The sequence below is a fragment of the Corella eumyota genome, chromosome 2 (genome assembly GCF_963082875.1).
Source record: "Corella eumyota chromosome 2, kaCorEumy4.1, whole genome shotgun sequence".
Taxonomy (NCBI): domain Eukaryota; kingdom Metazoa; phylum Chordata; class Ascidiacea; order Phlebobranchia; family Corellidae; genus Corella; species Corella eumyota.
The window spans coordinates 10,352,042-10,366,188 of NC_137491.1; the positions used below are offsets into that span (position 1 = coordinate 10,352,042).

At 26.4% G+C, this 14,147-nt stretch overlaps 1 protein-coding gene across 1 annotated transcript; it reads left to right on the forward strand.

The window, feature by feature from the left end:
- The first annotated feature begins 380 nt into the window (after positions 1-380).
- On the forward strand, positions 381-13,469 carry LOC145741555 (disheveled-associated activator of morphogenesis 2-like). Its single transcript, XM_082559156.1, has 24 exons — positions 381-654; positions 920-1,009; positions 1,555-1,629; positions 2,019-2,110; positions 2,432-2,567; positions 2,844-3,041; positions 3,468-3,581; positions 3,842-4,012; positions 4,386-4,503; positions 4,955-5,090; positions 5,291-5,349; positions 5,580-5,770; positions 6,505-6,567; positions 7,457-7,858; positions 8,003-8,065; positions 8,674-8,697; positions 9,188-9,334; positions 9,636-9,775; positions 10,037-10,125; positions 10,534-10,702; positions 10,988-11,095; positions 11,436-11,640; positions 11,777-11,947; positions 12,028-13,469. The coding sequence occupies exons 1-24, from the start codon at positions 460-462 to the stop codon at positions 12,238-12,240; spliced, it is 3,369 nt and encodes a 1,122-aa protein (XP_082415282.1). The 5' UTR covers positions 381-459; the 3' UTR covers positions 12,241-13,469.
- Positions 13,470-14,147: the final 678 nt, after the last annotated feature.

Genomic DNA, 14,147 nt, shown 5'->3' on the forward strand with positions numbered 1-14,147 from the left:
TTGTAGGATTAAGCGGAATTTTGTTGTAATTCTATTACAAATTAAAATGGGAGTGTGAGTTCGTAAGAGCGATTTTAGTTATTTTATTCTGAACTCAATTTCAATGTATTATCTTAGCCGTTTATTGATTTATATTATAAATATTACTTTTTAGTGAAATAACAAAAAGAATAGTTGGAATACGCTGCTAGAACTTTTAAAAATTAAAATTATAAAGCTTGTTCTGCCTTTGTCTGTTTGTTTGTGTATCGTCAGATCGTTATTTATTAACTGTAACATTAATAAATACAGAATAGACAAACAGTTTACCCACTTGTTTAAGGGTTTTTATAGTTTATATATAAATTGTTACTATTTTTAAACTATTTTTTGCAGTTTGACTGCTTTTCTATAAAACCAATGTGATCTTTAAAAGGAATATTCACATTTAATTTTAATACCAAGACCTAGTTAATCATAATGGGACGCAAGAAGAAGAAGCAACATGGAGGAACACTATTTGGAAGTTGTTTTGGATTTAACAGGACAGACGAACCTCCGGAAATCCAACTGGACATTGACAACAATGCTCATGTCACCCCCGCACCTTTGCTGGAAAATAATTTACCCATGCCATCACCAACTGAACTAAAGACCCTGTTTACAGAATATGTTGTAAGTTTGCGTTTTAACATTAAAGATATAATTAACATTTTAAAGAGAGCAGTTTTGGCAATTTTGAATAATTTTTTAATGTAACTTAAAGAATTTATATTTTTGTTGAGTTTTTTTTTTAAATTTACAGTGCAAGGAAAATTAATTCATGTTTTTTATTCTTAAAATAAAATTGGTGGTTTGAAAATGACATCACCTAATTTAAATTAGATTCATATTTTACCACATTTTGTTGACCAATTTTTAAATTAAATTCAAAATTTAGGATGAATTGGATTTACCATCACAAAACAGGCAAGCTATGTTTCAACTTACCCCGGAAAAACAATGGCAATTATATTGCAACCAAAAAAAGGTAATTGCATATCAATTTACATTTAACTTCATTAGGATACATTTATTAGGGTTAGATTATATAATATGAAAGTGTTTTAAGTTAAGTTTAAATGAAGTTAGTTGAACTGATTTATTGACTACAAATTGGTGGCTTAACTAATTAGGTCACAGTTGTTTAATTGCTATTGTCTCGTTTAAAAATGCAATACAATATCTTTTTATAATCATATTGTTTTGTTTACTACAATTGCATTAAAATAATTTGTTTATTTGTATTAAAGCTATTTTATTTGGTTACTTTTTTTTGCACAACCAATAATGATGACAATCAAAACATAAAACTTATATATATGTAGTAAATACAGATGAATAAATTTAAATAAAAATTTATTGCTACTAAAAATATTGAATTAAATATATATGTTAGTAGTTTATATTTTTAAATGATTTCCAATATAATTGTATGTGATACTTAAGCTAATTCATAACTAGTTATTTAAACCTACTGATATTAATTATGCCTTTTAATAATTATATATATATATGTAATTTAAATTCTTGTAGGAACAAGATGATCCTAATAAACTTGCAACAAGCTGGCCAGATTATTATATTGATCGTCTCAACACAATGAGCACTGTAAGATAATACCTTTGTGATGACAAGCTTACAAGTTTAATAATTTTTGCTCTGTAATATTAGAAATAAGATAGGCCTACTTAAATTATATATTATACCTCTTTTTTTTAAATGACAAAATGCATGCAAAATGTAAACATGGGGAATTAAAATGTAAACAAATACATAGCACAAGCAGAAACAAAATATTTAAAGTATACACTAACAGGAACTATACAATATGGTATAGGATTCCGTGCTTTATTTTAACTAAGTGTAATCTAAATATTTAAATGACTTTATCTTGTTCCTTTAAAAAATCAACCTATCATAGTGACACGATAAGTAATTTTTTTATCAAGTATACCAACAAAAGTAAACATGTCAATTGTCAATTATGTTCAAATTAGATCATGGTACTTGTGTACGATGAAGAGGAAATTGAAATGAGATTAAAGCTGGTCGATTCGCTTAAAACTGCCCTGAGAACTCAACCGTTAAGGTAAAAGTAATTAAAAATGTATTACATAGAATCACAGCAAATATACCAAACTTTAATTGAATTAAAAATATTTTTGTATATACTTTGTTACAACTTTAATAACAATTCCCAAAAAACTTTTAAATTATTTTCTTTTTTTGGGTATATTTTTTGTTATAAATTATATATGTTTTAACATTTTTTTTTTTGTAATAATTTTTTAAATCAGATGTCTAATTTTTAATGGAATAAATATTGAAAGCAAACATTTCTTCCAATATTGACAGTAAAAATATTTCTAAAGATAAATTATATGACAAACAAATAATTTAAATTTATTAGGTTTGTCTCCCGATTTACCGAACTGGATGGTTTAACTTGTATCTTAAATTTTCTTAAAAATATGGCGTCTGAAGTTCGTGAAAGTCGTATACATACTTCTGTGATTGGATGCATAAAAGCTCTTATGAATAACACAGTATGTTTCTAATTCTGAATATAAACTTAAAGAACTTTTTTTCATAAAATTTTATGTTCAAAAGTAAATGTAATTCAAGGTAAAACATTTTAATTTTTGTACTCAAACGTTCGCAAATGACCTAATATTATTTTTTTTTGCATATAGCCTAACATTACTTTTTTTAGAAAATTTTTCCTTAAGATTGCAAGGTTTTTTTTGTAATAGTTTCTAATGCTTGATCATAATGTTCTGGTATTTTACTGCAATAAACCTCTTTAAATTTCTAAATTCTAGCAAGGCAGAGCTATTGTTTTAGCCCATACCGATGCTATAAACCTGATTGCTCAAAGTCTTTCATGCAAAAGTCTCCGCACTAAAACTGCTGTTCTCGAAATCCTCGGGGCTTTGTGTTTGGTTCCCGGTGGCCACAAGAAAGTTTTAGAAGGGATTTTACATTACCAGACTTACGCTCATGAACGTACTCGATTCCAGGTTCAAATTCTTATCCAAAATAAAATTTTAATAAATAATGAATTAATGTGGTTAAAAACAATTAACATTAATTATTAAAGCTTCAAAAGTGCTTAATTCAAAACACTTTAGTTATTTACCATAGCTATAAAAACAATATTGTTAAATGTTTTTATAATACACCTACCCAGTATATTATAATAGCAATAAAAGCAACAACCTGATATCAATTTCTAATTTATTTTTAGTATGTGGGCGATAAAAATTGTTTTGTATTTTAAACAAAAAACTAAATTTAATGAAAAACACACCCATTTCAGTAATTTTGTGTTTAATTATAAGTTTAATTAACTTTTTGGCCAAGTGAGTACAAAACATGTGCAGGCCATGCAATAAGTTCTTTTATTTTTTAATATGAACATTAAAGTAATCAACTTATTTCTACAGAGTATAATAAATGAGTTGGGAACCACGCACGAGGAAGATGACGGACATGAAATTAATCTGAAAACTGCGATCATGTCTTTCTTGAATGCTCTTATTAACTGTGGTGGTGGCGAGGTATAACCTTAAACTTTTTTTAAGATCTGACCATCACTTTTTAAAGTTTTAGCTTTATATGAAAAAGAAGGGCATAGAATAAAATTAGTTTAACTTAGCCATTTAGTCCAATGTTTCTATTAGTTATTTGGTTAAGTAATACACTTTTTTTTTAAATTGCAGCTGATATAATAATTGTATTTAAAATAATAAAATAATTTTTCCAATTCCTAATTTTTAATCACCTATCAACGACAAAAAATAATTATTTTTTTTGTTAGAATCATTTGGAGTTTAGATGCCACATCCGTTATGAGCTCCTTCTTCTTGGCATCCAACTCATCATGGATCAACTAAGGAGTTATGAGAATGATCTTCTGGATAAACATCTTGACTTCTTCGAGATTGTGAGGAGAGAAGATGAGGACGAAATTGCATCAAGATTTGACGTGGTAAAACATTTTTTAAAATTAAAAATTATTTTTATAAATTATAGGATTTTTAAAAAGTGTAAAATTTGTTTTGTAAAGTTTTATATTTTTTGCATTTTTTTGGACTTTAGTGTTTTTGGATTTTAAATTAGTTGAAAAAATATAAATATTTATTTTGGATAAGTATTTACGAACTTTTGTATATCCACTAAAGTACATTACTTACATAGGGATTTAGGAATAGTTTACCATAATTGAATGTGGTATGTTTTGTATATATAAGTTAAATGTATTGCTGTGTTTTAAAAATTAGGATTTAAGCCATTTGGTATATCTCCTATTTTTTTACGAGATTTTTAAAATTTTTTATAAATATATATTTTTTTTATTTCAGGAACATATTGATACAAAAAGTGCAACAGATATGTTTGAGTTTATTCAAAAGAAGCTCTGTTACACCGAAGGTTACCCCAATTTCTTATCCCTACTGCATCACTGTATGCTATTACCATGTAAGAACCAATTTCTATTTAAATTTAACTCCATAACAAAATATATTTTCTAAATTTAAATTCTTCAATTTTTTTATGCTTATTTGGGTATTTAAAAATTACATTTCATGATGGTTATATTTATATCCTTGTTGCGATATTGTATAACTTGCATGTTCATTTTGTAAGTTTTTGAGTCATATCATTTCTTTATTGTTATTAAAATGACAGCATTTTGTTGTAAGTGCTTTATTAGAATTGCTTAACTTTTAATTTTTCAACAACTACATTAAATATAAGATTAGAGATATTTTAAGGTTTTTGCTAAATAATCATTTTCAGTTATAATTATTTGTTCTTTTAAATCATAACCCGACATTTAATGTTCATAATTTTATATATTTTTTTTTAAATATGTTGTAATCATAAAATATAAACACCTTACTAAAAATTATTTAAAATTTTTTTTTAGTAAATCGAAATGGGATTCCCCATCATTGGAAGTTGTTCGATCGAGTTGTTCAGCAAATTACTCTTCAGAAGATGGACGGTAGCGACCCAGATGTTTCTTTTTTAAAAGACTTTAATCTCGAAAGTTGTTTGAAATTGTTAGTTTTTAAAATTCTGTGACTATTTATATTTATCTTTTTAACGTGATAAAATTTTTCACTGTTTAACTTAGTATCAGATTTGATATATTTAATAAGCTAAAATTTTTTTATAATTATATTTGTTATAGTTATTTTAATGTAAATTTTAGTTTTGATTTTTAAATTATCATGCTTGTAAAAATTTATAATTGATTTAGATTAATAAATGAGGATGAAATTGAAAAATGGAAAGAAACTGCGGAAACCATGTCGAAAAGTAAGACATAGATTTTAAATTAAGCTAGAGTTAACTGTTGACAAAAAGTTTTTCATATTTTAAGTTACGGAGTTATAAATATACCAACAAAAATAAATAAGGTTTAAGAGATTGTACTACTGGATAATTTACCTGTAACGTAAATTTTACAATTGTTAACCTTTATTTTGATTTATTTTTTATGCATTTCAACATAATACAAACATTTTTCAAAACTAAATTAATATCAGAACATGATTCTATGAAAACTCAACTGGACCGTAAGGAAAGAGAATGTGAGGCCAAAATTCGTGAAAAAGAGGAACTCATGCAAACCTTAAACCTCATTAAATCTAAGCTCGACTCAACCTCGAAAGAAAAACAAAACTCAGAACAAGAATTACAGAGGGCAACAGTAGAAGCTGATCATCTACGTAGATCTGTAAGTTGGAAATTTTATGGTTTGTTTATTGAGAGAAATAGGTGTAAGACTTATATCACTATAAATGGTAATATTTAAAAATTTGTCTTTGTTATTAAGTTTATGATGCCACCTTTTTTGTAATAAATTTTATTTTAAATAGGGGAATCTTTTACGCTTTATACAAAATGGTTCTAATTTTTTATAAAGTTTTTTATTATTTTTTACGTTACTTTGAGAATCTTAATTTAACACTGCCAAAAGTAAGTAATTTTTTATACAAAAATTCTGTAAAATTATTTAAAATAAGGTCAAATGGTGAGGCTAAAATTTAAAGTATGTTGTTGGAATTTAATTAATTAAGTGTGACATTACAAGATGGTATTTGTTTAATACAATTAGTTTGCAAGACCTACTTGGATATGGGGTGTTAGTGTTGTTAAATACAACAGCTCTTGTCCAAAATAATGTCAATTTACAAAAATCTTAAAATTATTTATTTATTTGAGTATATATTCTGTTTTTTGCTGTGTAATAAGGCATAATAAAAGATTTATTTTTAAATTTAACTTTTTCTTTATTCAACTGTTTTAAAACTGATGTAAAAACCTTTAAAGTTAAAAAAAAATAGTAACAAATACAATTTTAAAATTTAAATAAATTAAATTACTTTTATTTCAATTTTGGTTAAGGCTATCAATTAATAATGGCCAGTGTATATATTTAATTTATTTATAAATTTGTAATCAAAACAGTCTGCAAATAAGGATGGTGAGGAATATTATAGTGAGCCACCGAATGAAAATTTTTATCATGTGGTAAGATCACTGTGCATGGCACTAAAACAACAAATTTTTTCGTTTTTACATTTAGGATTATTTTTGTTGTGGTTATGTTGGGGTAGTAATAATAAATAGTATTTATATAAATTTCTGTTGTAAGTTGGTAAGAGATGATGTAGAGATTGGGTTTTTGTTGTAATTTTATCAGTTTGATATTTAACTTGCTTCAAAATTATTTTCATATTTTTCCTTTTTTAACCAATAATTTTTTTCCATTTTCATGATTATAATTTTATGTTTTTATTTTCGAAATAATATATTTTTGATTTCAACATTTCGATTGTTTTTTTAGTAAGTTTATACAATAGACTAACTTTGATTTTGTGATTTTAACATCCATGGTTTTATAGTTTATTAACTTGTTTTAGTAGGAATTATATTATGTTAAAGTTTTATTTCAAAATTTTTTTTAACCAGAACTTCTTTAATTTTATTCTCAATAAATAACTTAACAATTATCACAATTCACAAAAATACTGCACAAAAATGAATAAAAAATTTAAATAATTTGGAAACCTGGAATATAAGTACATCAGGCCAACGAAAAATTAAACCATAAACACGTAATCCCCTCTTCATTAAATATGTGGCATGAGAGTCTTTATTTATATTACAATTTATTTTATACATTATGTTGTTCTTTATCACCTATGACAAAACACCTCTACAAAAATTTTTTATTTTTAATTTTATTTAATTTAAATTATTTGATGCAGGAATTTTTATAATGCGTTATATTTTCTGAAATTGTAATATTTTATGCCTTGATCTTTTCATTAAAATAGAACATTTAAAAAATTAAGTCCAAAGAAGATGGCTGTGGTAGTTTAAACTTATCATAAAATTTATTCTCTATTTTTGTCAGATTGCAGATGCAGAACAAGAAAAACAAAAATTGGAAAGCATTATCAAATCTGGTAACATTTCAACCGACATCAATTCAACTTCATCTATTCCATCCCCTCCCTCACTGGGAATTCCCCCTCCACCTAGTTCAGGGGGTATACCTCCTCCCCCAAGTTTGGGTGGTATTCCACCTCCACCTTCAATGGGTGGTATCCCACCACCTCCCACAATGGGAGGTGTCCCACCCCCACCTTCCTTAGGGGGAATCCCGCCCCCTCCTGGTCTAGGGGGAGCTCCAAAATCAAATTTACCCACCAAAAACATTCCCAAAGCTTCAATTCCATTAAAATCTTTTAACTGGTCAAAGTTAGCAGAAAATAAGATTACCGGCACAATTTGGACGGAAATTGACGATACAAAAGTAAGTAGTTAAATGTTCTCCTTAACTTTCTTGTTTATATTTTTGGCACATATTGCATTGATAAAGCAACTATGTAAACCAAGATTTACTTTGTGACTCAAAATTTTAAGTGTTGTTTTCTTATTACCTGTTTAAATATTTTAGGCTTTTAAATTAATCGATCTTGCTGAAATGGACGTCACATTTTCAGCTTTTCAAAAGAAACAGGTAAGTTGTTATTATATAACATTCAGAATCTAATTTGCAATTTTTTTGATTTGTAGACGCAAATTTAGAGTGTTTATTATGGCATTGTTAGACTGGGATATAAAAGCTTTGCATTTCTGGTTTATGGTTAAATTGTTAGCAATATTCGCATGGGTGATTATTATTATAAGCATGTGCTATTGATAAACACATCATTCATGCTTACCATAAAGTCTAAGCTCTAGACAATTTAATTATAATTCAATATACACAAAAGAAGTTATTATAAACACAATTACCAGCACTTAACTATTTTGTAAACTTTTAAAAAGGATTTTAATGTCATAAGTTTATTTTAATGATCATATTACTATAAATCACTGAAGTGAAGTGTCACAATTTATCACCTTTAAAAATTGTAATTCACTTAGTCGTCAATTTAAATTTTAAGATAGGCTATACGTTTCTGTAAGTTTAATGCAATAATTTTGCCAAACGCAATTTCAAATCAAACTGTTTGCTTTTTATAATTGTAATTTATTCGAATTGTTATATCAAATTGTATAAAATGATAATTACTTGGCTGCACTAATACCAGCTTGGAATTTTTTTGCATGTTCATTAAAAAGGAAACTGCAGCTCCTCCTCCAAAGGTTAGTCTGGTGTTATTTTTTGTGCAATTTAATTAACTTTGGTGTTTATAGTACTAATTTTTTATATTAATTAACTTACCAAAGCATGAGTTTATATAAAGTTTGGTGTTACCTAATACTAGCATTACCAAAGTGGCATAATTTTTGGCTAGATACAGTGTTATAGCAAAACTAATGGCTTAAGTTTTAAAAAAAATAATATTTTAATATTTAATCATACCTTATTCATATGTACCTATTTTAAAAAAAATTAATTTAACTAACTTTATAATAATAACAATATAAACTTGTTAAAAAAAATTGTTTATGGCAATTATTAAAGGACATTAAAGTAAATTTAAGTTTCAAAAACTCTTTGCAAGCAATGTAACTATATTTTTTCCAAAAAAAATTAAACAGTTTATACTTTCTCTCTCTTATAAATGTATTCCAATTACTAATATATTAACAAAATCTAAGTTTTTTAACAATTATTTACAAAAAAACAAAGAAACTTGATGGGGAAGAGGATGGATCAAAAAAAGTCAAAGAATTATCGGTTATCGATGGAAGAAGAGCTCAAAATTGTACAATCCTCTTGTCAAAGTTAAAGTTAGGGGATGAGGATATAAAACATGCTGTTTTAACATGCGATCAAGTATGTTTTAAAGTCTTTATTATTTGTTGTTATAAAAAAAAAACTTTAGGCAGCATTTTAAATTTAACTGGCTAGGAGTTGTTGAAAACAATTTTTAAAATAAATTCTAAAATTTTAACTGTAATTATATATAACTAAATCCATTTTTGAATAATTTATGTAGTAGTAAGGTATTGAATTTCTAATGGTTTATAGTATATTCTTGTTCTTTTATTTTCTTTGTAATTGTAAATATAAACTGTTAAATATTTAAATTTACACATTTCATTTTTTATTTATCGACATTATCATTAACCGACAGAGTGAAGATTTACCAATAGATATGTTGGAACAACTAATGAAGTTTATTCCCACAAAAGAAGAGATTGACATGTTAAATGAACACAAAGCTGACTTTAACAGAATGGCAAGAGCTGATAAGTTCTTTGTTGGAATGGCCAAGTATGTTTGTTTATATCAAAATAATAATCCTTCTTATTATTTGTGTATATGTCAAATTTAAGCTGTTAGATCTTTAAATTCTAATACTTTTCTATAGGTTGAAAAGGTATTTTTTTTTGTGTAGGGTTAAAATTTTATAAAATTTGTTGTTTTTTTTGTATTAAAATATTAACTACGAAGTCGCATAAGTTTAAGTCAAAATTTTTAAGAATATAACATTTAAATATAGTATACAACAACATAATTTTTTTATTATTTTAGAATACATCATTATGATGAACGATTACAAGCTTTATTTTTCAAGAAAAAATTCAACGAACGAATTTCTGAATTGAAGCCAAAAGTTGAGGGTAAGTTTTTTAGTGTAATCTACATATCATGATGTGTTTTTTCACCAATAATTCAGTTTTAAAATTTTATTTAACTTAAACTGTCCGCGATTGGTTTCAAATTTTTACAATGCAATTTAAACAATACAATTTTTAATTGGCAAACTTATCTCAAGGGCAATTTTTATTGAAATAGGATATCCCCTTTGGGTATTATATCATATTCTTTGTCTTACATTAAAGCAAAGTCATTAAAACATGTCTGTTAATAAGTTCTTTTAAATATTATGGCTTTACAAAAGATATTTTAAATCAATTGAAAATATGTTTTATTAAGATTTACCCATGCGTAAAAAAATAGTGAGAATAATAAAAAAATAAATTCACTGAAAAAAAAAATTTTGTAACATTATTTTTATGTTTTTATAGCTTTACAATCTTCTGTAAAAGAAGTAAAGGGTAGCAAACGTCTTAAAAAAGTTTTGGAGATGGTGTTAGCTTTTGGTAATTACATGAATAAAGGTCAAAGGGGGAATGCTTATGGTTTCAAATTACAGAGTCTCAACAAAATTGTAGACACTAAATCGAGTGCAAATAGGTATGTATAAAGGTGATATTATATAGTTTTAACATATAAATTCTGTTTCCTTTATAATTCTGACTTAATTTAGTTTAGAATTCTATCAATAACATTGTTTTTTTTTTTATTACCCTAATGATATAAAAAGATATAAGACTAATTCTGTTTTGTTTATAATTATCACTTTTTTTAGTTTAGAATTTCGTAAATAACATATTTTTTTCTTTTTTTTAATACTTTGATGGTATAAAAAGATATAAGAAAATTTTGACATTTTTTTAATATGACCTTTCATGTTTTTAGAAATATTACTCTGATGAACTTTTTAATTACAATGTTGGAGAAAAATGCTCCTGATAATTTAAAGTTACCAGACGATCTTAAACATGTTGATCAAGCAGCTAAAATCAGGTAAACCTCCATTTAAATGAACCCAATTTCTAATTCTCTTAGTTATAGTAAATGGATACCAGTCATAGGATTGGTTTACAAACCAAAAGGTATCGGGTTCAAAACCAACCATTACCACACTTTTCGTCCTCATGCATAGCATTTACTTATTTTAAAATATAGACTACACTTTTTTTCATAAAATATTATTCTCCTCTCCTTAAGGTAATTTTGTAAAAATCTATTTTTTTTCTTGTTGTTCAAGATATATGTGCTTGCCAATGTCAGGTCGCTATTTAAATGTTATTTTACTGCCAATAATATCCTTTAATCTTTGTTGTACTTATTTTATTTTTCTTAGTATGGGTGAGATGGATAAAGACATGGCAGTCATTCGAGTAGGACTTAAAAAACTTAAGACTGAGCTCACAGTACAACAAACCAGAGTTGACAATAAAGAAAGTGATTCGATCGACCGATTTGTTCCAGTTATGACTGATTTCGTAACAGTTGCAACTTTTGGTTTTTCGCAGTTGGAGGAACAACTTACAGAAGCTAAATCAAAGGTAGGCTAAAAAAATAGTGTTAACTTAGTATATACTGTAGTTTAATCATAAGTTATTTGGTTGAAGTCACTATATTTTTTAAAGTGAAATTTTACACACTTTAATCTTATTTTCTATTGCAAAAAACTTGTTTTAGTATGAAAAAATAGTTACACTATTTGGGGAAGATCCTAAAAAGATGCAGCCCGACCAATTTTTTGGTCTCTTCTCTAGTTTTGTCGATAATTTTAACTCTGCTAAAAAAGAGAATTTAGCGGCTAAGAAAAAGAGAGAAGAAGAAGAAAAAAGAAAAAAACACGAACAACAGGTAAAAATTTTGTTAAAAATCAATTATTTTATATTATCATTATATGTTTAAATTTATATGAAATTTTACCTGAATTACAGAGAGAGGCTAATAGACATAAAAACAAGAAAGACCATGGTTCGGTAAAGCAGAAAGACCATGGTTCGGTAAAGCAGAAAGACCGGGGTGAGTTTGATGATCTTGTTTCGGCATTAAGATCTGGTGAAGTTTTCGACAAAGAAGGAGGTAAATTCCAAAAAAGAAACCGTGGCAGACATGCAATTAACGCCATAGACAACATGAGGGAACGTTAGTCTTTCAAATCTTCTTTTTTCTTTTTTTTCTATCGGTCAAGGGGCAAAAACTTTTATATTGCCGTAAATATCTTTTCCCGAATAAAAGATCATAATATTTCTAAAATATATAAATAATTTAATTTAGATATGACATTTACACCAAATCATGTTAGATATTTTGTAACAGCTAATATTCGTTATATTAAACAATTTTTAAGTAGTTTGAATTGTAAAAACAGACAACTTGTTTTACAAAATTTTTTTTAGTTATTCATACCCTTACCCATTAGTATTATATACATTATTATTTTTAATAAAAAACAAGTTAATTTTTTCTCGGGGGTGTGTCAATTATTTTTATACTTGTTATATTGCGAGTGTAGTTAATTGCCAAACCAAATAATAAATATTGTCAAGACTTTTTTTATTAACAAAAAAAAAACAGTACTATTTTATTTTTAATTGCCTATTATTTTAAGATGTTGGTAACATATTAACAAAGGTACATTAACCATTTTTGTATAGGTGAAATTATTTTGATATGCATTCAAATATCATTGGATAAATTTTGTTTTTATTTTTATTTTCCTAAAAGAAAAATTGAAATAATAATTTTTACTCAAAAATAGATTTCTTTTGCTTTATTTGTACATACTTTTACCTAAAGTGGTTTTTACATTTAATTATGTTTTAATTAGAAATAAGTTTGAACTAATTATTTTTTAGTTCAAAAGTTACTTGTATTGCTTTATGTTGTTTTCTAGTGTACGAAAATTTGCCATGTTGTAAAAAAATATTAGCCATATTTTATTATATGAAAAAAAAAAATTCCAACGAAATTAACAAAAATTTTAATAAATATTTTGTTTAAATGCTTTTTTTACACCATATTCAAAATACCGTTTTCTTTTCAAAACTACTGTTTTTGTTAAAACCACTGACTGACGGCGAATAAATTAACTTTTATTCCTATTTGAAATAGCTTGTATTTTTTAATTTTTTTTAAAAGAATGTACCGTTTTTTTGTATCACTGTACGCTTTATCTTAAAATAGTGAGACATTGTATTGATATTTGTACTGGTTACTATATCTTTAGCTGTATCAAATACCAATCAAAATGTATGCGCCGCGTTTTTAGCAATTGTACAAAAAATCCCGTTCGCCGAGCAATTTTTGTTAATAATTTGCCTTATGTCAAATTCCCATGAACTATTGTTTGATTTTATTGATAATAATCGTTATCGTAACGCCAATAATTCATTAGTTATGTATTATGAATTGTTAATAAAAATGGTAATCAGAAATAGCTTTGCATTTTTTTAAGTATTAGACGTGGAATTTGTGGCCCGAGTTCTAGTAAAAACCTTCATAACTATATAGGTATTTGTTGACATACATTAGCGGTTGCAAGCATTCTTAAGCAAACATTTACTTACCATTGGTTATGACTTTATATTTTTAGATGATATGCATAACTTAGCCAAAAAAAGCTTGACAAACTCGCTCTTCATTCAGTTGTATGGTATACAATCCGTTTTTGTTCAAGTAGTGTTTGTGTACCGATAAAACAATAAAACTTAACTATTTGGTTATTTATATTTTGGTTTAAGTTTAACAGGATTCGGTTCACAGCCTTTAACACCTCCAATGTTTACTATACCTACTCGATAAACATTAGTACACAATGCCAAACAATTGGCTACTGTCTCGGGCTGACGACAAGTGTATACTATGCCCACAATTTCTATCAAAGGTTTACTTTGAAAGATAGCAGTGACCAACCACGATGATTTAATGCTGTATTTACTTTACCATTCTGTTTGGCAATTAATGCGAGGCTTATCAAGGCACCTATTCTTCCTTGTACCTGCTTTGTATTTAGTTAACAGCTATTGTCATACGACACTTTTTCTGACTGCTTGAT

Excerpts from the sequence above, each read along its gene's own strand:
- LOC145741555 (XM_082559156.1), top strand. The coding sequence starts at position 460 with ATGGGACGCAAGAAGAAGAAGCAACATGGAGGAACACTATTTGGAAGT. Across the intron at positions 5,350-5,579 it reads TGCGGAAACCATGTCGAAAA|AACATGATTCTATGAAAACT; the intron begins GTAAGACATAGA and ends AATTAATATCAG. Across the intron at positions 11,948-12,027 it reads GAAAAAAACACGAACAACAG|AGAGAGGCTAATAGACATAA; the intron begins GTAAAAATTTTG and ends CCTGAATTACAG.